Source organism: Gekko japonicus, unplaced genomic scaffold (assembly GCF_001447785.1).
Source record: "Gekko japonicus isolate JY-2015 unplaced genomic scaffold, Gekko_japonicus_V1.1 scaffold160, whole genome shotgun sequence".
In the NCBI taxonomy this organism is placed as follows: domain Eukaryota; kingdom Metazoa; phylum Chordata; class Lepidosauria; order Squamata; family Gekkonidae; genus Gekko; species Gekko japonicus.
The window spans coordinates 607,016-634,519 of record NW_015165239.1 but is presented as its reverse complement, the minus strand read 5'-3'; the positions used below and the strand labels follow the sequence as shown (position 1 = coordinate 634,519).

The window sequence follows — 27,504 nt, the reverse complement described above, 5'->3', positions numbered from 1 at the left end:
GAGCCTGAAACTGACAAAAGGGGGGGCGGGAGCCGAGCCATGCCTAGCCAGGCCGGCTCCGCCCCTCCCCACGTCCCAGCTCTCTGCGCTGGGATGCTGCGTTGCCCCGCCTTCCCCGCGGCGGCAAACCAGCCCCCGGCCACCATTGCCTTCGGCGGCGGCCGGGAGCTTCCTTGTTGGTGTTGAGATCTACGCTACTGGACCAAATGGGCACTGAAAGGCATGCCCAGATTCTAGGAGATACATGGTCAGAGTGGAACACTATCCACAATATTCTATTATAGATTCAGCCTGTAAGACTCTAGTCAACCTATTAATTAATTCCATTTAAATTTTAATCCAATAGCGGAAATGTTTTAGAGATTAAAATAGTCAAAAAAAAAAACCCTAAGCATGAGTCAACAGGGTGAGGCTTTGGCATTTCAGTTCAAAAATAATGAGAACAAGCTGTGAAAAATTTAGAAGACAGCATCAAGGATGATAGTCTATAAAAGAAGACATGCGAAGAAAGATAGAAAGAACAAAGTGGGTTATGCTGAGGGGGGAAAGCCTAAGGGGAAGTACCTTGATAATTTTCACATAAGAGAACCAATTGTTCTCCCCTTTCACTGAGAACAGGGTAAGAAAGAATATTTTAAAAATAAATATATTAGTGGATTTAGGTTAGATGACATTTTTATAGGTTTGCCAACTCCAGCTTTATATATTTAGAAAAAGATTGTTGACACTGTTCTGTACTCAGGATAAAGTGGGAACTGTAAGAGCAAGGAAATGAAATTCTTGCCATAAAATGACTGCAATGAGATTAAATCATAGCCTTAACATTTCAGTCCTCAGGTTTTTAAAATGGCAGCCTTTCCAGCTTTGTTCAGTTTGTTACTTTCAAGTGATTGTGAGCTGATTTACAGTACAATAGGATAATGAATATTATGGGATCACTACCAGCATTTTCTCCCACCAACCTAGCAGTTCGAAAGCAAGAAATTGCAAGTAGATAAATAGGTACCACTTCGGTGGGAAGGTAACAGTGTTCTGTGCGCCTTGGTGTTTAGTCAGTTTGGTGTAGTGGTTAAGTGCGCGGACTCTAATCTGGGAGAACAGAGTTTGATTCCCCACTCCTCCACTGGCACCTGCTGATGTGACCTTGGGTCAGTCACAAGCTCTGGCACAGCTGTCCTTGAAAAAGAGCAGTTTGTGTCAGAGTTCTCTCAGCCCCACCCACCTCACAGGGTGTCTGTGGTGGGGAGGGGAAGGGAAAGGAGTTTGTAAGCCGCTCTGAGACTCCAAGTGAAGGGCGGGGTATAAATCCAATCTCTTCTTCTTCTTCTTCTTCTTCTTCTTCTTCTTCTTCTTCTTCTTCTTCTTCTTCTTCTTCTTCTTCTTCTTCTTCTTCTTCTTGTCATGCCGGCCACATGACCACGGAAATGTGTTCGGACAGCGCTGGCTCTTTGGCTTTGAAACGGAGATGAGCACCGCAACCCTAGAGTCGGACTTGACTGGCTTTCGAGCAAGGGAACCTTTACCTTTACCTTTACCAGCATTTTCACTTATTCACATTTTCAAGTGACAACTGCAAGTATTTCATAACGTGTGAACACATGCTACAAACTCCTCCCCCCATATTTTTAATATTTAAAAGAAAAATTCAGCTAATTGTTCAAATTGAATCGAGTACTAAATGAACTGGGTAGCCCAGACTAGCCTGATCTCCTCAGGCCTTGGAAGCTGAGCAGGATCAGCCCTGGTTAGTACTTGGATGGTAAACCACCAAGGAACACCAGGGTTACAACGTTGAGGAAGGCAATGGCAAACCACCTCTGATCATCTCTTGCCTGGAAAACCCTACAGAGTGCTATATTTATTTATCTATCAGATTTATACCCCGCTCTCCTAGCCGAGGCCGGCTCAGGGCAGCTTTCTTCTACCACCAGGGCAGCAAATACAATTATTCTATTTTCTTGTGATATTAAAACAAAAGAACTCATTTAATGAACTTCTATAAAAAGTATACCATTAGGATTCTGTGCAGCATTTAAAATGCAGAAAATGTACCTTGGTTCCTTGCTTTATCATGATCTCACAAAATTCAGTTTTCAACCTTGGTAAGCAGCACTAGCTCTAGGAAGCTGCATCGTGAACCATTCCCATGTGACCTGGACCTTTTGAAATGATCTTCATTCTATGGTAAAGTGACTTCCAACTAAAGTAACATCAGAAGGAGCCCTTGGTAACTACCATGCCACATCACTAATATCTAAATTAGGCTTCAGCCAAGCACTTACGGGGGTGGGGGAACAGATTTAAGAATATGAGTGCAATGATAGCTCAGTCCTTTTATGTACATGCTTTTGCAATGGAACCTAAATTAAAACACATGATTGCATTCTCGCTTTTTTTCCACTGACACAGATATGAATTTTCATGGGAAGTGAACACAAAAATAGGGGTGTGAACTTGATCAAAGTAAATTTAAATTCCCTGGGAAACATTTATAGTAATCCACTTGTTTCTGTCACAGATGTTTCAGCTTGTTCAATTTAGCTAGCATGTACATTTCCTTAAAGGAATGATTAACTGCTTCTTTTTTAAAGATAGTTCTCACAGAAGAACTTTTAAAATGCAGACTTCATTGCTTTCATTTTGTTCTTTTTCTTATGAAATGAAATTAACAAGCCTATTTAAAATGTATCTGGTTCTGCATGACAGGCTCTTCTCATTTTAAGGCCTAATTTGGATAAATTAAAGTTAAAAGAAGTTACAGTTAAAGACTTGATTTGGAGAAGACGAGTCTTCCCCCATGTCTTTGGGGAAGATATGGTTGGTCATAGACAAATCAGTGCCCAGTATTAGAAGAACATTTTCAGCAGTCCATTATTGTTTGTCCAACAAAGTATCTTACATTTTTATTGCACTGTAGGATATTTCACTACTTTAATGCACAATTTCCTTGTATGGTATATCTCTGTCAAATAAGATAATCGGCAATATCCTATCACTCCATCTCCTGCATTCCTCTCTATTTATATGGCTCTTTTTGTCCCCTGGAGGGATCAGTTGCCTTTTCCATCCTCACTCAAGGCTGATGAACCTCACAGCTTTTCCTCTGTGTGGATCCTGCAACCCCAGGAGTGATTTCTTCTGAGGGCTGGAGGGAGTTGCACCAATGTAAGGGAATATGGGGGATCTCTGTGTACCTTCTGTACAAGGATTGTAAAGCTGGTGCAGAGATTCAGACTGGGGTGTCATCAGCATGCAGATGACACCCAGTTATTTCTGCTGATGGGTGATCGGCCAGATGCCATTCCCATTAATTTAGCGGAGAGTCTGGAGGCCATGGTTGGATGGCTAAGGCAGAGTCGGTTGAAACTGAATCCGGGTAAGATGAAGGTTCTGTGGTTGGGTGGGGTAGGACCCAGCTGGGCTGTCAACACCCGGCTCTTGATGGAGTACCCCTTTCATCGGTACCAACCATCAGGAGCCTGGGCATGACTCTGGATGCCATGTCAATAAAGGCCCAGGTTGCGAAGGTTGCCAGGCTGGCGTTTTCCCAACTGTGCCAGGTTCGGCAAGTGGCTGACCTAGCCCTGACCTCGCCCTGACCTAGCCACAGTAATCCATGTAGCAGTCATCTCCAGGACAGACTACTGTAACTTACTCTACATGGGCCTTCCTTTGAGGTTGACCCAGAAGCTCCAACTGGTCCTCACCAGGACCTCTCAGATGACACACATTCAACCAGTGCTGAGCAAACGTCACTGGCTACCAGTGGAGCACTGAATCTCTCAGTATATCCCCAGCAGAGCATTATGCTCCAGTAGTAAAAACCTCCTGGTGGTCCCCAGCCCGAGAGAGATCCAGCTGTCCTCAACCAGGGCCAGGGTCAGAGAGAACCCTCTGCCAGAGAACACCTGTGCCCCGTGGGATCTACTACCTTTCCACAGGGCTTGTAAGGCAGAAATGTTCTGCCAGGCTTTTGGTTGAGGACAGCGATGGGGCAGCAACTAATATGGCACTCTCATGCCTCCTACCTCCCCTCAATTCAATAAATAAATACTTACCCCTTTAGGAGGCTATGGGGAAGCTGCAGTTTTCTCCCAAAATTTTGCCGTCTTGGAACAGACTGTTTTTTTATGTTTTTGTGTCAGGGCTTCTTCTTGCAGGGCTTCTGCATTTATTTTAGGGTTGCCAAACACATGGTCCAGCTAGGGGTTCCCCTGATTTTCAGGGCTTCAATCTTCAAAGCCCAAACAGGGATGTCACCCAGAAGTGACATCATTTGAATATGATTGAACTATATGCCCTCTGTATCAATAGAGGTTTTCACAAACAGAAGACCTAATATATCTGCTGGACTTAATGTTTGTGTCCCACTTCCTCCAGTGTACAAGTGCTACAAAACACATGGTTCTGCATGAATGTTCTTCTGAATACTGATGTAATTTTGCTGCTCCTACTTTAATTGGTTCTATGAAGAACTGATATGACGATGTATACAACAGAGTAAATACATTCTGTTCTTATGGGATAATGCTTGATCATTGACTTCTGTTAAGCTTTAATCTGAACTGCCAAGATTTCCCATAAGAGTGACTGATGTGTCTTTCATAGTTTTAACACAGAAGATGAGTTTTATTTATTTCTGGATTCTTCACAGGGTATTGGTCTTTGTTTCTTTGTGTTTGTTCCTTGGGGATTCATATCTTTAAAATACACCTCAGAATCATGAATCACTTAGGACTTGTTACTGGAGAACATATCACACTGTATTGTAATGTTTAATTGTACAATCCACCATCTGCTGTTTGACATGCTGCTGTAAAAATAGAAGCAATCATGAGTACCTAAATAATAATAAGAATGAGGTTCAGTGTTGCAAGTTCATAAAATAGGCGAAGTCCACAACAGAACTAATAAAAGGTAATTCTAAATATACATTCCAAGGGTATGTGTGTAAGGGTATGTAAGGGTATGTAAAATGCTGTTAAGTCACTGCCAACTAATGGCAACCCCAGCAAAGGTGAGTGAGAAGCAGAGTGCCATTGCCTTCCTCTGCAAAGTCTTCTTTGGTGATCTCTCTTCCAAGTTCCAGTCCTGCCACCCCATCAAGGGGCTTTCAAGGCAAGCCTTCCTCTGCAAAGTCTTCTTTGGTGATCTCTCTTCCAAGTTCCAGTCCTGCTTAGTTTCTGAGATCTGACGAGATCGGGCTATACCATATCACCTTCCCTCCCTACCTTTACTTTCCCCCCATTTTATTGGAATAGACCCTTCCATTCTCTTCATACCCTTTTAAAAATTCATAATAATATTTCTAGAAAGAACATAACTTAAGGATCATAACTAGAGTGTTGTTTAGCCTGCTGATGAACATGAACTGGCTGTGATGTCCAGTTCATTACATCTGCCTGGGAATTAAGGACCTGATCGTCTGTATATTGTTCAGGAATTAGACTATTGAATTTTACATAATCAGTTTTGAGTTGAGTTTTCTAGCGAGATTGGGGTAATGAATAACATTCCCATATACAAGGAATAATACTGAATAGGAAAGTTCTCCAGGCATAGGACTAGTTCTCCATTAATGAAAATAAGGTGTCTTTTTCTAGTGATTAATTAGCAGTTAAATTAGGGAGCTGCGGTGGCTAAGTGGTTAAGACGCTGAACTGCAGGCTGTGGAAGGTCAGTAGTTCAGCAGTTCAAGACCCGGGTGCCGCAAGACGGGGTGAGCTCCTGTCTCTAGTTCCAGCTCCTGCCAACCTAGCAGTTCGAAAGCAAGAAATTGCAAGTAGATAAATAGGTATCACTTCGGTGGGAAGGTAACAGCGTTCCATGCGCCTTGGTGTTTAGTCATGCCGGCCACATGACCACAGAAACATCTTCGGACAGCGCTGGCTCTTCGGCTTGGAAACAGAGATGAGCATCGCAACCCTAGAGGTTTCTCAACATAAAGTATCATATGTCACTGTAATCTTCAAGGTTTGATTTCTGGCATGAATACTGTAGTACTGCTAGTGAAGGCAAATATCTTGGATCCTTCTTGTGTACAAATATTTCCAAATAAATCTCCATCAAGAACAAAAAGGTATTGGTGGTCAGAGTCAGAGACTCTCACAGATGTTGCCCGGGGGGGGGCAGATATTAGGTGCAGGTGGGTGCACAATATGTTGCATAAATTTGGGGATTTGTCTACAAAGAGCAGCTGTGAAAGGGGAAAAAACCCTTTACTGTTTACCTCATTGAGGCTGGAGAAGTCTCTTCACTGTAGAGGTGAAGTTGACAAAACACTTTGAAACCCCTTGTAAGAATTGCTTGTCAGTATTACTACCTCTCTTCGGAAAATTGCATTCAAAGGTTGCAAAGATCAGCAGTGAAACTGATAAGCTTTCCCCCACCAAGTCCCCAAAGTACACATGAAACTGATAAGTAATTTTAAACCAGCTGTCAGTTTTATCTCTACAATGAAAGGGCTGCTCTGGACATTCTGTTATAGGTGGAAGAAAATGTGTCGGTTTCACTGCTGCTGTTTGCAGTCTGTGCAGAGGCAATACACATTTTTCTGCTGAACCGTTGCAGACCAGTAGCCAGAAGTTTAAACAATTCCACCAGCTAATAAGGAGGGCCTTTCTTCTACAAAGAGCTGGAACATGCAGCAGAATTTCTCTAATCTGACCTCCTGTGGTGGGACAGAGGAAAGCTTGTAGGAATAAAGTACAACTTCTGCATAACTCTTGCGTTATTCCAAACAGTCTATGAAATAAATAATGCTCAGATAAATCATATATATGGTGATTTATTGAGGGAGAATTATAAGACAAAAGAAGAAGCAGAAGAAGAAGAGTTGGTTTAGCCGGAGCCGACACGGAGCTACACGCCAGAACGAGGCCTGCAGGAGGAAGCTACCCGGAAAAGACCAGCTCCAGAAAGGGCATCAGAAGGACGCCGAAACCCAAAACAGCTAGAGGAAGCCAGAAAAACAACAAGCCCTGGGTGCCGGTAGGCAGACACCACCCTATCAAAAATGTGGCCCTAGTTAGGGAATCTGGAATATGTATGTAAACCGCTCAGAGACCTGTAAAAAAAAAAGGTTACAGTGGTATATAAATTGAATGTATAAATAAAAAATATAAATAAAATAAAAACTTTCACTACTCGAAAGAGTCTCAGAGCCGCTTACAACCTCCTTCCCTTCCTCTCCCCACAACAGACACCCTGTGAGGTAGGTGGGACTGAAAGATCTCTGAAAGAACTGCTCTTGAGAGAACAGCTCTGAGAGAGCTGTAACTGACCCAAAGTCACCCAGCTAGCTTCATGTGGAGGAGTGGGGAACCAAACCCGGTTCTCCAGATTAGAGTCCGCCGCACTTAACCACTACATCAAGCTGGCTCTATATGAACACTATGATTGTCCCCGTATGTTTGTCATTGATGAAGGATGTGTTGTTTATTGCAGAGATTCTGTATGTACCAGTGGTTGACCCAATGGAACCCCCAGAAGTTATATTTTAGAATCCATACACAGTATGTGTGCCTGACAGATAGCAGTTTCTAGAAAGGGTGGTCCATCCTCTAAGCAGATCTAGGCAATTGCCTAGGGTGCCATCCTACCAAAGGAACTAAGCCAGTTTCCCTCAGCCTACAGAAAATGGCAGCTTTAGGTGCCACCAGTCCAGCTTGCAGCTTCTGGGTGGGCAGACTGGATCCATGCACTCATCCCCATCCCTTGTTTGGGGAACAGAGGTAGACTCTGCAGCTGGCCCCAGGACGTGTTGATGGCCTGAGAGATCCCAGCACTTGGCTCCACCAGACGGGAGCAGCAGCAGAGGCAGCAGCACCTGTGGCTATTACACCTCCTCCTCACCTGCCACTGTGTCCTCTTCACCTGCTGTCCACCAGTGCTAATACCCCTTCTGGCTGGATGGGGCCAGCTTGTACTTTCCACTGTCTCACAGACCCACAGATACACCTGTGAAGAACATCGATCCCAGACAGGGAGGTGATGGGCAGCTACTTTGTTACCATGGCCTTCTGTTCTGAGCATGCCTGTTGACATGAAGGTCCCTTTCATATGGATTTTTTAACCTGCTTTGGCTTCTTAAAGTAATTTTTTGGGGGGTGGAGCTTTCATACACCTTTATGGTAAAACCTAGTTTGGCTTCTGAAGGCAATTTGGGTTTTTAAAAAAGATATTGTGAGGCAAAGCACCCTGATTTCTGCCCCCTCCCTGGGTTAACATGAAGTTTAGTCGGTCTGCTCCAACTTGCAGGTGTCCATAATCGGGCTTACCTGCCTACACCATCTTTATCTTTTTTTTAAAGGCCAGATTCAAGAATGTAGTAATTGGCTAATCATGGGAACCTGTGTCCAGTTCTGTAACTAGATGGGAGGTTGAAAGCAGGAGTGGATGTGGTCATCTTCTGGAGGGTTCCACCAAGCGAGCTCCCTGTTTGGGTTTGGGAGATCCACCTGATGCCAGATGGCCAAGACTATAATTAAGCCATAGACAAGATGGAAGCCATGCCAACTTTATGATTTGACTGGGCAGTGGCTCTGCAAAGTCTCATCGCGATGTACTGTTATGTAGACAATGCTTAAGCCTCTCGCTTGAATTCTGATATTCTAAAAGGTATGCCATCTAATACCAGGTATTGAAGAATTAGAAAAGTTAGTTTTTTCTTATTTTCTCACTACAGGATTGGAGAGTCTGTGTTGCCTGGTGATATCTTATTTCTTAAAGTATTTAAGAAACCTTCATATATTCTACCAAAGTCTGGTTAACCTTGAAAACCCATATGTCTGAGTACTGCTTGCTTGCCCAAGGGGTAGTGGCTCAGAGGGTCCTTGACAGATATCATGCACTTTAAGGATAAAATGCTGTCTTCCTGAAGTTAATGAAGGAAACAGAGAGTGAGTATAAATGGGAAATTTTCTCAGTGGAGGGTGGTAAGCAGTGGGGTATTGCAGGGATCAGTACTGGGTCCGATGCTTTTTATCTTGTTTATTAATGATTTGGAGTTGGGAGTAAGCAGTGAAGTGGCTAAATTTGCAGATGACATGAAGTTGTTCAGGGTGGTGAGAACCAGGGAGGATTGTGAGGCACTCCAAAGGGATCTGTCGAGGATGGCCGAGTGGGCATCAACGTGACAAATGAGGTTCAGTGTGGCCAAGTGCAAAGTGATGCACATTGGAGCCAAAAATCCTAAATATAAATACGCATTGATGGAGTCTGAACTGGAAGAGACTGATCAAGACAGAGAGCTTTGAGTTGTAGTAGATAACTCAATGAAAATGTCTAGACAGTGTGCAACTGCAAAAAAAAAAAAAAAGGCCAACACTATGCTGGGGATTATTCGGAAGGGAATTGAAAACAAATCAGCCAGTATCATAATGCCCCTGTATAAATCAATGGTACGACCTCATTTGGAGTACTGTATACAGTTCTGGTCACTACACCTCAAAAAGGATATTAAAGCATTGGTAAGAGTGCAGAAAAGGGAGACTCAAATGATAAAAGGGTTGGAACACTTTCCCTATGAAGAAAGGTTAAAGCGCTTGGGGCTCTTTAGCTTGGAAAAGTGATGGCTATGGGGTGACATGATCGAAGTTTACAAGATTATGTATGGGATAGAGCAGGTAAAGAAAGAAGTACTTTTCTCCCTTTCTCATAATACAAGAACTTGTGGGCACTCCATGAAATTGCTGAGCGGTCGGGTTAGAACAGATAAAAGGAAGTACTTCTTCACCCAAAGAGTGATTAACACATGGAATTCACTGCCACAGGAGGTGGTGGTGGCTACAAGCATGGACAGCTTCAAGAGGGACTAGATAAGCATATGGAGCAGAGATCCATCAGTGGCTATTAGCCACAAGGTATAGATAAAAACTCACAGGCTGGGGCAGATGATGCACTGTCTTCTTGGTGCTTGGGGGGGGCAAGAGTGGGAGGGCTTCTAGTGTCCTGGCCCCACTGGTGGACCTCCTGATGGCACCTGGTATTTTTTGGGCACTGTGTGACAGAGTGTTGGACTAGATGGGCCATTGGCCTGATCCAACATTGGCTTCTCTTATGTTCTTAAAAAAATCCATGTGCCTTCAGAAGCCACAGTGGGTTAAAGAGCCCATATGAAAGGGACCTAAAAGATGCCCCAGTGAAACACTGAGAAGAGATTCTATTCCAAGCCCCATCTAATCACCTGCCCTTTGAGAAGGGGTGGTCACTCCCTTTGACTCCCCCAAAGCTTCAGTTTTGTTGGTCATTCCTCGGGAAAGATGCAGGAACACAGATGTCCCTCACTATCACCAAGGGCATCCTGCACTGTGACTATAGCTGCCATTACCAGGTACATGTCAGTATGCCAGGAGTCTGCTCCCATAGGAACCTATCCATTTTCTAAAATATTCTTCAGAGGCCTTCTCCATAGTCAGTGGTTAGATGATGGCAACCACATATATAACCTTTTCTTCAGGGACGACGTCTTTGACATTCCATCCCCAGAGACACTTTCCTGACCTTTTCTTTTGAACTTTAGGCACAAAGTTAAAACTATTTTATTCACCTATTCTTATTTATAGATAGAAATTGTCTTTTATTAGGATGCCATTTTATTACTGATACTTTTTGTTAATCTCATTTTCCCCTCCTCCACTGTTTCCTCTGTCACTTTCCTGAAAGCTCCCATGGCTTCTCTCCTTTTCCTGCCCACTTCCCCCCCATCTTCAGTTCCCTCTCCTACCTTATCCCTGGCAGCCTTTCCCTCAGAAAAGTCTGGCCGAGTTGCACAGTGCTGGCCACCAGGCCCAATTGCATGGTGGGAGACCTGCAATGACTTGAGATGGGCACCTCAGTTTCCCCTGTATCCCTCTCCCCACAATGTCTCCTCACTTTTCCCTGCTTTCTTCTCGCCTTCCCACCCACCCACTTACCTTTCATCTGCCCCCATCTCCAGCTATATTTATTTACTATATTTATACCCTGCCTTATTTACAATGTGGACTGGAAGCACCTTACATCATTATCCCCTCCTTTGTTTTATTCTTACAACAGCCCTGTGAGGTAAGTTAGGCTGATAACATGTAACTAGCCCAAGGTCACCCAGACTAAAGCTACAGGCACTGCTTCTATTAGTTGGGGGTGGGGTTAACCACACTTTTTTTTAGTTTTTGAATTTTTCTGCAAACCTAGGGCATTTTTCTCTGTTCATAGGTCCAATTTAAATATCCTTTCCATTCAAGGATCTAAATGCATTAATTAATATGGATTGAATATCATGCCTCAGCTGAAAATACTAAAATAGAGGAATTCTCACTGGTGCAATTTTTCTTATCAACCCATCAAATGACATAAAAGTACCCCTTTTCTTGAAGATAAATAAACTTTAAAAGGCCTGCTTGGAACCACTGATCAAAGTTCCTAAATCTTAATATCTCCTGCATACATAAGGCTTCAAGGGAGTGTCCTTAAGCCCAAGACTATTAAAGCATCTGTCCCAATGATCAAATAATACTTTCCTGGTTGGATTCAAAAAGTTACAATCTTGTTTTTTACTCTGCCAAATTCATTTATTTAAATAAATAAATATTCCTTTCTGTTCCAATTCCATCACTGCTGCATTTCCAAAACCAATACACTAATGATACCAGTAATGCAGCTTGATAATATCTCATTATATCAGGAGTAGCTATGCCTCCTTTTATGCATGATACTTGCATGATTTTTCTATTCACCCTAGGCTTCTTGCCTTCCCAAATAAATTTATCAAAAATATATTGAATCATCTTCAATAACCTCTGAGGCACATAAAGAGGCAGTGCCAAGAATAAGAAAAAAATAGTGAGCAATATCCTCAGATTGGTGTAGTGGTTAATTGTGCAGATGGACTCTAATCTGGGAGAACTGGTTTGATTCCCCACTCCTCCAGTTGCAGCTGCTGGAGGACACGGGGCAAGCCATAGTTCTGTCAGAGCTGTTCTCTCAAGGACAGTTCTCTCAGAGTTCTCTCAGCCCCACCTACCTCACCGGGTGTCTATTGTGGGGAGGGGAAGGGAAAGGAGTTTGTAAGATGCTCTGAGACTTCATGTAAAGGGTAGAGTGTAAATCCAATCTCCTCCTCCTCCTTCTTCCAGGCAGCAATTCTACCTGACCAAGATAATCTATATGTAAGCCACCTATTCAAACTAATGTGTGAATTAAAGGATCCAGATCCTGGACCATCAAATTACTATTTTCCGTGAGATATGAATATCCAAATGTGATGGATTGCAAAGAAAAGCAGTTTTTTTAAAAATGCTGCTTGTGTCAGAGAGTCAGGGAGTTCAAGAGTCAATCTTCCCTGGAGTGAAGAACTTATGTAATTAGCCTGTCTCTGACTGGCCAACATCAGCTTATAAATAAAACAGCTGATCTGGAGGGAAAAGATTAATTTGCCTTTTGGTCTTTGTCTGAAATTTAATCACTGGATCAGTAGCCAAAGGGTTTGACTTCTGAGGGAAGAGACGTTGGGAGTCAGTGATTTCTGTCAGGGAATTGTCAGAAAAGTACTTCTAAAAAGAGAAGAATAAGGACCCATTGTCTTAAATATATTAGAACTACTCTGAGGGAGAACTTAGATTCTCAGACAAGAAAGCTACTGAGGGAGAACTTAGATTCTCAGACAAGAAAGCTACAGAACAGCTTTATACAGACAATGAATACTAGAGAAGGTTTTGGCAGAAGGTCTGGGTAGTTAGAGAGAACTCCTTACAAGTCAAATAGTAAAAGAAGTTATTGCTTCTTAGGGACACGGAGAATAACTTCCTGCTAGTGAAAGGGGTTGGGAAGAGAACCCTGGTCTGTGATAAAGGGGAAAAGCTTAGACACCTCAGGAGTTAGTGAAAAACTGTAATATCTAAAGGGAAAGCCTATATCTCTGAAGGGAGAAATCCAGAAGCACTAAGACAAAACTATTCTCTATGAAATATATAATAAGAAAAAAACTCTCACTGAAAAGAACTTGACTCAGAAATTAAGCTTCAACAACACTCTCTTGTATATTCAAAAGCCTCAATTCTGTATATATTAGAAAGTTTTATCTCAGCAACCTTTATACCTTGAATCCTCATATTTATATATTCCCTGCCTGTTTAATAAAATCTTTATTCTGTTTTTGAAAGTTAATCCGCCTCAAGTGCCATTTCACAACGGTTTATAAAACAGGACAGCTCCTTTCCCTCAAGTTCCTGTACTGGGTCTAAAGTCTAAACAAATATCTGTGACAGGGTGGGACAATTTAAGCTTATCAAACAAAGAAGAAATACATGCTATTGGAGGGCAACTCAGTTACTGAGGGGAACTAAAATATTTTTGGTGTGAAAATTCTGCCTGGGTGTTGGGAAAGAGACAGGGGTCTGTCATACCAAATAACTTATATTTTGCATTTTCCGCAATGAACATATAAGTGCCATCATTAATTTCTTATCTGCCAAAGACACATTGATCCCCATTAGCACAGATTTCCCCAAATTTATTCTACAACCAGACATTGATCCAAAGTGTTCAATTACTTCCAGTAAATATTTATTTGACTCCTTAGGATTTGTAACTGTAAGAACTACATAAAGGAGTATTTTTATTCACCCTAATTTTTGTTGCTGACTTGTCTATAGAAAAAATCAAGATCAAAATCAAACAGTGGTGATAAGCAGCATCCTTTCTGCACCCCCTGAAATAACTGAAATTGCAATGAAAGATGTCCCTAGAAATGCATCTGTGCTCTTGGATATATGTATAATAAATAATATTTACAAATGCTAAGAACAAAACCATAAGTTTTCAATATTTCTCTCATAAGATCACAGTTCACTTGGTCAAATGCCTTCTCAGTATCTACAAAATAGGAGCTTGCAGAAGTCTGTTGTTGATCTGCAAATTTAATCAAATTAATCACTCTCTAGATATTAATCATTTGGTGACCTGCTAAAAACCTCTTTGGTCTAGCTCAACATGATTATTCAATATATGTTAAACTATTAGCTAATATTGAAGCTAATATCTTATAATCCATATTGGGCAAGGAGACTGGCTATATGATATGTTATATGCAGACAGCTTAGAAACATCTTTATGGTCCAATGTTATATAGGCATCTGACCATGACTTAGTGGTTTCCCCCTCTGAAAACACAGAAGAATAAAATTTCTGTGTGTATGGAGTCTATAAGAAAAAAAATAGAATTTGTTTGCCAAACTATCAGGTCCTAGTGATTCCCGTTTTTCAGAGTTTTAATTACTAATTTAATTTCTTCCCTTTGAATTGAACTTTCCAAGACAGGCAAAATTAATTGGGCATATGTATTACCTGCATTTGAGAAAGAAACTAAAAAAAGTTTGGCCGTCTCAAGTGACTCTGCAACCTGCAACATACAGATCAGAACATACTTCCCATATTCTTCCACAGTTCTGTTGAATCTAATTTTAATATCCTGAATTTGTTAAAGATTTGCAAAGGTTTATAATCCACTCTCTTATTTGCCAGAAGACTTGGTAACTATTTCCCAGGCCTTTCAAGATAATTTTAGAAGCTAAATGAGTTTAAAATAATGTAACATTGCTCAACATTTCTAATTCCCTTGTCATCTTGTCAGAAATTAGGCTTTTATCTATTTCCCCCATTTGAATAATCTGTGCTTTATTATTACACATATATCAATGATCGATTTCACACAAGAGCTGCACCGCGATTGCACCTCCCTTTGCCCCCTGCTTCTATTGCTCAATTTCCCACTTGAAGCCGTGCAGCCGCATTTTGACCCGCAGCTTCGCCCAATTTTTCCCATGGTTTCATGATTCTGTTTTTTGAGGATCACGAAACTGTGGGGAAAATCAAGCAAAGCCGTGGGCCAAAATGCGGCCATGCGGCTTCAAGTCAGAAATTGACCAATAGAAGTGGGGCAATGGGAGGTGCGACCGCAGCGCAGCTCTTGTGTGAAATCGGTCAATAAGTCTGTTGTGAAATCAAAATACCTCTTCTATAACCCTTTACTAGACTGTACCCTAGCTAATAGCACCAGTACCATAAACTTCAAAAAGCTGAATTATTTCATTTTTAATCCTTGCTACCACTGAATCTATCAGAAGTCATAAAGAGTTCACCTTCCATCTGTTTTTAGCCTTAGTTATTCTAGACTTTAAGTTGACTGTGAGTGAAACACAATCAGCAAAGATCATAGCATCCATTTTTTAATTACTTAATCTATGCAACAAACTACATGACACATACACATCAATACAGGACCAGGACCATCCAACATACAAATAAACGGTATTGTATAGTCCCTTTGGCGTGGGGGGGGGGAACCTAAAAACATCTAATGTATCATTCTCTTGCAATCATTTCCTTAAGTTTTTTCAGAAATTGTTATATGTCGACTTCCCAAACATATGACGATTCACATTGAATATATCATGGAAATCTCCAGCAATGAGCATTTCACTATCCATCCAACTGTCTCCCTATCAGTCTCAGTTTCAGTTTCAGTTTATTCGGTATATCACCAGCCCAATTACAAACAATACAAAAGGGTACCAATAATATATATAAAATATTTAAATATAAAACTGCATTTGATCTGCATATGTTAATTACAAAATTACTAAAACTCTAAATATCTACAATAGTCTATCAACTGTTATTCAACTGTTGAATAAATATTATAGACGTTATACAATTCACTCCCTATCTCCTAAGTCTTCTGGATTCTTTCTAAAATTATACTACATGTGCAGCCCGTATTTTTTGGGCTATTGCTAGAAACTTAGCACAATTTATTTCCCTATCAGTCACTTGCTTCAAAGAAGCTTTTGGACCTGAATTGGAGATACTTTAAACTCTGCATTTTCAGCTTGTGAGATGTTTTATCTTGTTGATGAACTGATGTGCTGTTTGGGCATCCTTGCAGTTTGCTGTTGCACTGTTAGCCTCTTTGAGGCCACGGAGATAGAATGGAGAAACAATATTTTAAACAAATAAATAAGTAGTTATCCCCCAGCTTGGATTAGAGCTGTTTCCCAGTCTTGTTGCCCTTTCCAAATGGAGCTGCAGGGACAAAAGCTGGGACCTTCAAAGTAGGTGCTACATTCAAGAGCTACAACTGCTTCCAAAATGGGAAGGGGGGGGAGAGAGATTTTGTTCAGTTCCACAGCAAAGAAAATTCATCATGTTGCAAGGAAGTCCTTGGAAGACAGATAACTATACTCCATTATATTTCAACTTGCAATGCCCTGTGAAATATCTGGAGCCTTTCTTTTGTTCTTGAGACACCTAATAATAAACCGCACACCAGTAATAACATTCATCTTTAAAACAGTTCATCCTCCTTAGGAAAAAAAATCAATTTAATAACACCAAGACAATAGTGTAGTAAGGCCATTCAATTTGCTGTTCCGAATGTTTCATGTGTGCAGCATCAGCATGTTGCTGAACCAGGCAGAATTGGTTAAAATTCTCGGGAATGCTTTAATCTCCTTTTAGAGAAAATAGATAAATTGTCACTAGAGTTATGTCATGGTCTAGCTATCTATTTTGCCAAATATGTTTTTAAACATTATTTTACCCTTGTGGGAAATGGGCTCGGAGAATTATATGCTGGCCTTTTACCTTTGGAGGGTTCTTTAAATGTATTCTTTTACACCACAGGATTAAATCTGTTCATCCGAATTAAAGCATTTTACAGTTAGCATGCCTCTTTCTGTGTTTTCATAAAACTAACCAAACTACTCAAATTGCTGTGTGATCCCTAGGCACAAAGATGTTTACATGTGCCACATAACATTCATAAAGAAGGTACACATACAGATCAAGCTGTGGTCCTGGATGGGTTCACACAGCATCATCTCCCTTCCCAATTTACAGGAATGATAACACTAGGTGTGAAAGGTAGTCTAGGGCTCATGAGTGTCCTAAGGCTCAGGTATAACCTGCACTCACCTCCTCTTCTCACCTGCCTAGACAGCCCTGTGCTGGGATCATCATAAGTCAGTTGCGACATGATGGCACTTACAATCGTAGTTCTGCCTCTTCTAGTACAGGAGGCAGCAATGACAATTGTAAATGTGAGCAGCATAATTCCAGCCAGAAAAAAAAAAAGATTGTGACATATGCATTGTGCACTCCATCAGAGCAAACCCAATACTCTGGTTTCACTTCACATCTTTTATATGTCTTTAAAGATTAAATGAATAGCTGCCAACAGCATCATGATCAAGTGAAGACATGTGTCAGTTTTGATTATCTAGGCTGCTTCTTTTTGTATGTGTGAAGATGTTTCAGCTGCCATACAAATATGGTGTACTTACCATTAACTGTGTGACATTTTGGGGAAAGCATTGCTAAGGCTTAAGGCAAATAGTATTTTCTACTTTCAATGAAAAATTCTTAACTTGGTTACTGTCAAATATACAGATGGGAAAACAGGCCAAGGTTCAACTAGAGGCAGTTATGTGTGTGCATTACTTGCATGACTTTTAGTGATTTATTATGTAATATAGCACCCTACCAGGATGCCACAGGCTCACCTGATCTTGTAAGATCTCGGAAGCTAAGCAGGGTTGGGCTTGGTTAGTACTTGGATGGGAGACCACCAAGGAAGTCCACGCTTGCAACACAGTGGTGGGCAATGGCAAACCACCACTGTTCATTAGTTGCTGTAGATTTTCTGGGATGCGTGGCCGTGGTCTTGGCATTGTAAAACCCGACATTTCGCCAGTAACTGTGACTGACATCCTCAGAAGTATAAACACAGAAAGATGGAATACTCTCTGTGTCAAGGTGAGAAGAAAATGGTAGGCAGTAAATTTATATCTACTCCAGAAGGTGGGTAGGGCTGAGTCATTGTCTTGTAGGAGTTCCCCAGGCTATGGACATGCTAATGGAGGAGCTTTCCTGAGGAGGTTCTTTTGTTTCCTGAGGAGGTTTCCTGCTTCCTGAGGAGGTTGTTGAAATTCTAATCTTATCTGTAGTGCTATTGTCTGATATAGAGCCTTTTGTGTTTTTCAGGACAGGAAGCCATGTCCTATTTTGCCCTGGCAAGCAACACACCACTTGGGCCAGGGGGTCAGGACTAGACACATGACATTCCATATTCCTCAGCAGGGAGTCACCTATGACCAACACCTTCCTTTTCCTTCCCATGCCATTTCTTCATATCTCAACCTATCTTCTTTGTGTTTGTGATACTACTGCTGACAATGTTTCCATCTATGCCTCCACCACAAGGGCCTGGAATCAGTTCCTTAGTTCTAGTGGCACTGAGTGCTGTCTCGCTCAATGCCTTTGGGGTCGGGCTGTAGCGCTCTGAGGAATCTCATTAAGGTACTCAACCACACTGTTTTCCCTTTGACTGGTCTCTCTTTTCCTCTGCAGGACATCAAGGCTTCTGTTAATGAACTCCCCCCCTCCTTGATTTCATGGAGAGTAGTAATCCTTTCCTCCAGGCTCTGAAACTTCTCCTCTAAGAGTCTTATCAACTTACACTTCTGACAAGCATAGTCCATCTTGTCCTCACCGAGGAAGACAAACATGGCGTACTCATCGCAGGTGACTGGAAATAGCCTGTGAGCATTCATCATCACTTCCTAAGTGAATTCTTCCACCTAGAAATACCTTGGTGTGTTGATCTACCTGAAACTTAAGACAACTGATCAAATGGCTACCTGAGCCATAAGGGGTAAAGCACAGCAACGTACAATTTTCTTAACTTCTTATGGGATCCCCAGGCCCGATCCCCAGGCTAAGAGCCACAGGGCAAAAGCCCTTTAGCTCTCATCCTTCAGCTTGCGCCAAAAACAACCAACATGAGAATTGTCAAAATTAATGCAAGCCTTAAAAGCATCTGAAGATGGATGAAATCCTTCAGTAAAAAAACTGGGAAGATAAATGTTTTTGCCTAGTACCTAAAGGTCCAAAGAGGCACCAGATGAGCCTGAAGAGGGAAAACATTCCAAAGGTGATGTATTATTATTATCCAAGAAAAGTCCGTATGGTCAAAGCAATGGTATTCCCAGTAGTACTGTTAGGGATGTGCATTTGTCCCAACCGAATGGCCCATTCGGACCCCTTTCGAGCTGCTGCAGGCCAATTCAGATTCTCTGATCTGAATCGGCTTGCCGCCGAATTTCGGCAGCAATTCAGCCCCATTATATCCTATGGGCCATTGAAGGGGGAGAGGCTCCAAACTCACAGGATAGCTGCTGGAGCCTCTCCCCAAGATACCAACCAAGTTTGAAGAACATTGGACCAGGGGGTCCAATTCTACGGGCCCCCAAACAGGTTGCCCCTATCCCCTCCATTGGTCTCTATGGTGGGGGAAAAGTTTGGAGTCTCTCCCTCAAACCCCCTCCCCTCCAGCCCCCAGCAGCCCCCAGAATATACCCTATGTTTTTGCCATTGACTTCAATGGCTCATAGGATATAATGGGGCTGAAATTGACATTCGGCTAGCCGAAAGACTCCCGAATTGGCTTGTACTGATGAAACTGACATGCCGGAGTCTTACTGCCAGCCGAAATTGATTCTGCCCAATTCGGCCAAATCCGAATGGGCCGAATTTTTTTTTGCACACCCCTAAGTACTATATGGCTGTAAGAGTTGGACTATAAGGAAGGCTGAGTGCCGAATAATAGATTCTTTTGAATTATGGTGCTAGAGAAGACACTTGAGAGTCCCTTGGACTGCAAGGAGATCAAATCAGTCAATCCTAAAAAAAATCAACCCTGACTGTTCCCTGGAATGCCAGATACTGAAGCTGAAGCTCAAATCCTTTGTCCACCAAATGAGAAGGGAGCACTCACTGGAGAAGACCCTGATGCTGGGAAAGATTGAAGGTCAAAAAGAAGGTGACAGCAAAGGATGAGATGGTTACACAGTATTATCAAGGCAACGAACATGAAATTAAGCAAACTCCAGAGCACGATGGAAGACAGGAGGTCCTGGCATGATGTGGTCCATGGGGTCGTGAAGAGTCGGACTCGACTGTGCGACTGAACAACAACAAAGTCATAGTAGTAGTAGCAGCAGCAGTCAGAATTATACAGCAACGATAAAACCATAGATAAAATCATACAACAATTCAAATATACAGTTACACATGTGTAATTAAAAAACTAAAAAACTAACAAACAAGATGTTATCCTAATAAACCTTTCCTTTCATTTATTAGCTTCATTGACCAGAGGTCTTAAGCCAAACGTACAGTCCTAATAAATCTTGTTCCCATACTGGACTGCACTGTTGCTCCATGGACAAGGCAAGAGGAGGGAAACAGGTGAAACAAGAAGAAAGAGGGAGGGTGCTGGCAATAGTTGTACCATTGCTGTTCTCACCCAAAACCCCGGTGGAACATCTCTGCCTTCCAGGCCCTGCAGAATTGCATTAAGTCCCACAGGGCCCTGATGTTGTTCAGCAGAGAGTTCCACCAGGTTGGGGCCAGGACTGAGAAGGCCCCAGCCCTAGTGGAGAACAGCTGGACATCTTTGGGGCCAGGGATCACCAACAAATTATTCTCTGCTCATCGGAGTGCTCTTCTGGAGACATAACGGAGGAGACAGTCCCAAAGGAGACACAGTAAAACCCTAGTTGCCATCTGCCTCACCTATGCAGGCAGGGGCTCAGAGAGCAGTGCTCAGGAAAAGGCAGGCTGAACAATAAGGAAAGAGGCAGCTCTTAAATTCTTTCAGCCCCAAGCAGTTTAGGGCCTAGGAAGAGCCAGCATCTTGTATTATTCCCAGAAACAATTTTCCCCCCTCCACTGTTTATTTTCAAATTTTGAATAGATAAAACAAATACATATACATTTCAACAAATTGTTTACAGAATATTTTCCAGCATTCTACTTCCAATCCTGATATATTCACCTTATTCGTCCCCTTTTGTATTTTGTAGCCATTTATCCACTTTAAACCAGTATTTATTGTACTCATTCTCACTTTTGTCTTGAATGGTAAACGTTAATTTTTCTAATTCGGCAACTTCCATTATTTTACATACAAATCCATCTTTTGTTGGTATATTTTCGTTTTTCCAATATTTCACAAATAGAATTCTAGCCGCAACTAAAATATGCATAATTATATACATTTCACATTTCTTGAGTTTCTCAGGTATTATATTTAACAAAACAAATTCTGGTTTCAATTGTAAATCCATTTCTAAAAACTCTTCCAGGACTCTTTTTATAACATTCCAGTATTTCTTCGCTTTTTTGCAGATCCACCATATGTGATAAAACATACCGGTATTTTGCTTGCACTTCCAACAATTTTTGGGAATATTTTTGTTGAATTTATTAAGTCTTTCCGGAGTTATATGCCACATATAAAACATCTTAATTATATTTTCTTTAAAGTTACTTGTTCTAATATATCTTATATTCCTGGACCAAAATTTCTCCCATTCATCCAAATCTATGTTTCGTCCAATACACTGCGTCCATTTTATCATTTGAGGTTTCACCCACTCATCTTGCATGATATACTCTAGTAAAAAGTTATACACTTTCCCAATAACCTTTTCGTTATTATTTATCCACACCTCATCTAAACCAGTAGGTTTAATATAGATACCTATGTTTTTATCTTTTATCCATCTTGATTTAAGAGTTGTCTTTTGCCACCAAGTTAAATTTATGTTGTATTTACCTAACTCTTCTTCTGTGATCAAATTTCCTTTTCCTCCAGAAACAAATTGATAGCCAATACAGATCTCTCAGCATAGGTGTTAGACAACCTTTTGTATCCAGTCCTCTAAAGCTGTCTGGTCTACCATGCCTGTGAACAATTGCCAGATTCATAATGCATAAAGTTTATCATAGTAATCTACTGGATGTGATCTAATCAAGGGACATACAAGCCCCCTGTATGCAACCCTTGGGACTCAGAGCTCCCACCCAAACATGAGAATGCATCTAATTCAAAAATAAATCAAAAGGACAACTCTTGATAAAGTATGCCCTACCTAATCATGTAGAAGATGTGCAAATGCTAGCAGTGATACTTCTTTTTGTAATGTCCCATATTCTGTTTTGTATCCATAGGAGGCAAGGAAGCTTTTTAATTACAACATCAAAAGAAATTAATTCACAGCAATCCCCGATGACTAGTATATGCCCATTTATTCATTTTAATTTAACAAGATCTAACCCATCCTTCAAAGGACCCCAAAATCACCATGAAATCAAACTCTGTGCCACTATTCATAAGCCAATTATTCCAGAGTTCGTGTAGAAAAGTCAATGGGAATGCTTTACAGTAGACACAACACAACTCAGCATTGTGTTACATTGTGACCGAATGGTGCCACAAAGAGCAGAAAACTGCCTGCTTTCTTACAAAAGTGCTATGCAAGCAATTAGAATGGCCTTGAAATGTAGAAGAAAGTTCTGTGGATTTTTATAACATTAACAGATATGATATCAAAATGCTTTCAGTTCTCAAAATGTTCATTGCTTACAATACAAGCAAGCAAAAGAACACTGCTCAAAGAAATATATTGAAAACAGCCATCTCTTTTCTTCTTCCTATGCATCCTTGTTCTTCACATAAGCCACAAGGACATTAACGGTGACAAATCATGGTCTAGTTGTAACATCACACTGCTCAATTGTCAGCCCACGGTTTGGTAATCAAGATTGTCCTTCAGGCTCTCCCTTTGGGCTCCATCCTGCCTGTGGTTTGATGTACGTGGTTCAGCATTACCTCTAAGCTAATATAACCACAGATTCTAGAAACCATGGTTAGCTTCAAAACCAGAGACTGAAGCCAGAATTAGAAACTGCTTTGGAGTCTACCTATGGTTAGCAGTAACTATTATTATATCAGTTTAGAAGCAAACCTGAACTGCAGCTTATGCTAACTGAAAAAGGGAAGACCAAGATCGGTAGCCGTGTTAGTCTGTCTGTAGCAGTAGAAAAGAGCAAGAGTGAGCAGTGACTCACGAAAGCTCATACCCTGCCACATATTTTGTTAGTCTTTAAGGTGCTACTGGACTCTTGTTCTTTTCTACTGGAAAAGGGAAAGGAAGAGAGGATTCAAGTAGATGGCGGAGACGGAGAGTAACATGATCTTTTGTGGACCATTGCCAGCTGCCTATGTAAAATATGAATTAAAAATGTCAGTATGAAGCAGTCACATGAAGTCTCAGGCGACTGGAACTATCACCACAAATAGGCTTCTTAAAAAAATGCATCAATGTTTGGCCTTTCTATGTAGGGTGTGGTTCGTTTGCAATGGCTCACCCTGCAGTTCAACCATCCCCGTGTTACTTTTGCCATGTCACAACAAACATCTAACAAGCATCATTTTGGCATTATTATTGAAGCAACTTGTAGTTGCAGTCAACCACTTGACAACCTGTTAAATCTGAATGGCTACTACACAGAGCAGCTGCCACACAGATGCAATTGCAAGTCTGCTGCCCACTTCAAATGTGAAGCAGTCTTGATGAAAACCTGACACATTCATAATTCACTAGTGCAGCAATCCAGTATGGTGAAGTCTCAGGCCACTGGAACTATCACCACAAATAGGCTTCTTAAAAATGCATCAATGTTTGGCCTTTCTATGTCGGGTGTGGTTCGTTTGCAATGGCTCACCCTGCAGATCAACCATCCCCATGTTACTTTTGCCATGTCACAACAAACATCTAACAAGCATGATTTTGGCATTATTATTGAAGCAACTTGTAGTTGCAGTCAACCACTTGACAACCTGTTAAATCTGAATGGCTACTACACAGAGCAGCTGCCACACAGATGCAATTGCAAGTGTGCTGCAAGTGTGCTTCAAATGTGAAGTAGTCTTGATGAAAACCTGACATTCCTAATTCACTAGTGCAGCAATCCAGTATGGCATGGAGGCGTGGTGACGTAAGCGCGGTCGGAGCCTGCGGGACAGAGACCAGTGCGACTCATCGTGCAGCCGGGCACCACGGAGGGCCATCCCAAGGGAGCCGAGCCGAAGAGAACAGACCTCCGCCAGAAAAAAGACACTATCGCTTGGTTCCAGCAAGACCCACGTCAGAAAGAAAAGAAAAAAAAGATCTACCCTGCTTAGGTGCCTGGGCATCCATGTCCCCTGAATATATGTGGCCCTAGTTAGATGATTAAATATATGTGTAAACTGCTCCAAGCCTTGGGGAAGGAGATGTATAGAAATGTGATGAAATAAATAAATAAATAAATATGGTCTTTAAAGCAGAGCTGAAATGCTTTGTAAACAGACTGTAGCTCAACAGACGGCCTGAACAAACAACGTCCCTCTTTGAAAAAGGTAAAACTGTAACTTGAAGAAGGTACATTATGATTTGTGAACAAGGAAATAAGATGTTCCACTTCTGCTACTTTCGTTTTAAAATGTTCCTAGTCTGGAGGGGGTGGGGCATTCCAGATCCAAACTCTTCATACTGTTTATTCTGTTTTTCAGTAGAAAAGAATAGGAGTCTAGTAGCACTTTAAAGACTAACAAAATTTTTGGTGGCATATGAGCTTTTGTGAGAAAGCTCATACCCCATTCTCACAAGAAAATTATCCAACTTTATATCAATACAGTTTCCAATACTGGAATATTTAACATAACAAGAAGTGGCATATGAGCTTTTGTGAGTCTGCTCACTTCTTCAGAAAGCTCATACCCCATTCTCACATTATCCAACTTTAAATCAATACAGTTTTCAATACTGGAATATTTAACATAACAAGAAGTGATACTAAATATAATAGATGGACTAAATTTTTGGTAATTAAGGAATATTTTAACTACATTCTATCACATGGAAATCATATTAATGTAATCTTTCTATAATTGTTACATTGTATACATGCTATTTTGTTTAATTGTTTATTTTAATTTTATTGTAATAAAAAATGAAAGAAAGCTCATACCCTACTGAAATTTTTGTTAGCCTTTAAGGTGCTACTGAACTCTTACTCCTTTCTGTTGTGACAGACAAACATGGCTACTCATCTTGTTCTGTTTTTCAGTTGACCAACTATTTTATGGAAGATGATGATCTCCTAATTTAGCAAGGCATCATCTCTATTTCTCCCATTCAGTACAACCATGATACTCTTTGCCCCAAAATTCAATGATATCTTGCTTCTTGAAGCAAGAGGTAAGCCACGATGCTATTCTGACATTATAAAATCAGGATAGAAAGTCTTGTTGCATGTGCCCACCCCCTGGGCTCTTTACTGCCGGAGCTCCGCTCCTGTGCGCTCCTGCAGGAAATGACCCCTGACAATCATGATACTCTTTGCCCCAAAATTCAATGATATCTTGCTTCTTGAAGCAAGAGGTAAGCCACGATGCTATTCTGACATTATAAAATCAGGATAGAAAGTTCCAAACAGTCCCAGAACATTTTTTTAACCATTCTAAGGTTCTAATCAAGCTTTGTTCTGGAGTACATCTCTATCAGCTTAGTTTCTGCCATTAGAGAAATATGTTTAAATACTTTTTAAAGGTATATTTTATTACAGATATTTGCATCTACTTACCTTCCTATCTGGCCAGTTATACTTGGCAAATGTTGCATCATAAGTGTCCACAGCACCATCAGTAATCAACATTATGGCTTGACTGCAAATACTCCCTTGTCCTGTGTGATTGAACTGGAAAGTAGGAGGGAGGGAGTTACTTGAGTTCTGAGATACATACAGAAATACTCTGCAGAGCAGATTGATTTGAAAGAGTTGTTTTAATGCCCCCCACCCCTTTGGTCTTTTATCAGGTATGGGATGTACTTCAAGAATTCTGTACTTTAATCAAAGTCACACCAAGTTCAAATGGAAAGCACACAGGATTCTAAGTATTGCTTTCCTAACTAATCTCATGAAATATCTTAATGGTCAATGAAAAGTACTTATGCAATGTAGCATTATTACAGGGCAAGTAATATGTACCTTTCTAAATCAGAAGGAGTTGCTGGAAAGTATCCACAGAACAAAAACTACTATTGCTTCTTGTGATTGCCATATGGTCATATACATACAAAAGAACATATGATATAATATTTACTTTATTAAGTTTTTCAATTTTTTAAAAATGTAGAGATGTGGTGTTATTTGATCATATATTTCTTTATGACTCTACTTTATCTTTATAGAATACTACCACTAAAATGGATATATGAGAGGGTGAATGCCTCCTATGTGTTTCTTTATCACCACTACTGCCAAGGAAATTTTATTCTGAATTTCTCCTAGTGGAATAAAATGCTTAATTTTATGATGCTTCAAACTTTTTTGTCATATGCAAGCAATTCGTTCTAAGATTTATAGTAGTATCAGAGTGGTTTTATTCTATTAGAGAAGCCTAATATAAAACTTTGTATCAATGCTGTTTAACACTTCCATGATTTAACAGAATGTTTAATACTCACTGATTTAACTATTGGAAATGCTCTACTGCTTGTGCTGACGTTTATCATTTATGGGGTTGCCCAACTGTCCAGCAATATTGCCTTCAAGTTATCTCTTTCACTTCCACTATTTGCAGTATGATGATAGATTTGAATCCTTCATTTATTTTATTGAACTTTGTCAAAGACAATGACCAACTCCTACTAGGCTACTAATATTAAACCATTTGACTGCTACAATAACAGTTTAGATTAGACCTTAGAAGCAAGCCAGACATCCCAACAATGGACAAAAGATGACTTGAAGTCTGAAGCTTGTTATATTACATTTCAGTAATGATTTTCATTCCCTGGTTAAATTAGAAGAAAAGAAGCATCTATTCACTGAGTATTGGAATAATCAAATAGATTTCATTAGAATTAATAGGATTTTTTGTTTGCTCTGATATTTGTATTTCTCACTTTTTAAATTAAAAAGGGAAATTGACAATCTGAATTATAATGGAGCAATCTCATGAAATTGACAAATCAGAAAATTCACTGGGGCTTTGCCTAGATGAAGTCAGCCCACCTCGCTAATAAAAGCACAGAACATCCCTTAGTAAACGTAGCCTTGCTCACTTGAAGGTGATTGTTGTTCTTATTTAATTAAAGCCAAGGAAGATAAAAAACAGAGTATTAAAATATCATGGAGGTGGGCCATCTTCATCTATTTATTTTAAAACATTGCTTTATGCTGTCTGATCCTCTCATATTCTGCAGTATAATCTACAGTATTCCCTTTTTGAATAAGTGATTCAATGTAAATGCGTTGATGAGTAATATTTCCTCGTATGTGTCTAGAACTGTTTTTTTAAAAAAATTATTGAATAGCAGGAGTGATGAAAATCTTTTCCATAATAATAATAATAATGACAAGGGCCTTATGATGAACTACAATTAGCTCAGTGATTCATCAGTTAGCAGTGAACATTTTGATGCATCCTGACATTTGGAGCACTTGGTTGTGATTAACAGTCTTTGAAATGTCACAGAATTTTATTTAATTGGTTAAGACTTTTTTTACAAAGATAACCACGACAGAGATCACATTTATCACTGAAAGAGATAATTGCAGTTGTCACATGTT

At 40.6% G+C, this 27,504-nt stretch overlaps 1 protein-coding gene across 1 annotated transcript in view; it reads right to left on the bottom strand.

Annotated features, from left to right (window-relative positions):
* CACNA2D3 (calcium channel, voltage-dependent, alpha 2/delta subunit 3) overlaps positions 1–27,504 on the bottom strand; it is an 855,054-nt gene that overhangs the window by 398,881 nt on the left and 428,669 nt on the right. The window contains exon 11 of the mRNA XM_015410013.1: positions 25,513–25,626. Coding sequence (XP_015265499.1) covers positions 25,513–25,626 — 114 coding nt within the window. The remainder of the gene's footprint in view (positions 1–25,512; positions 25,627–27,504) is intronic.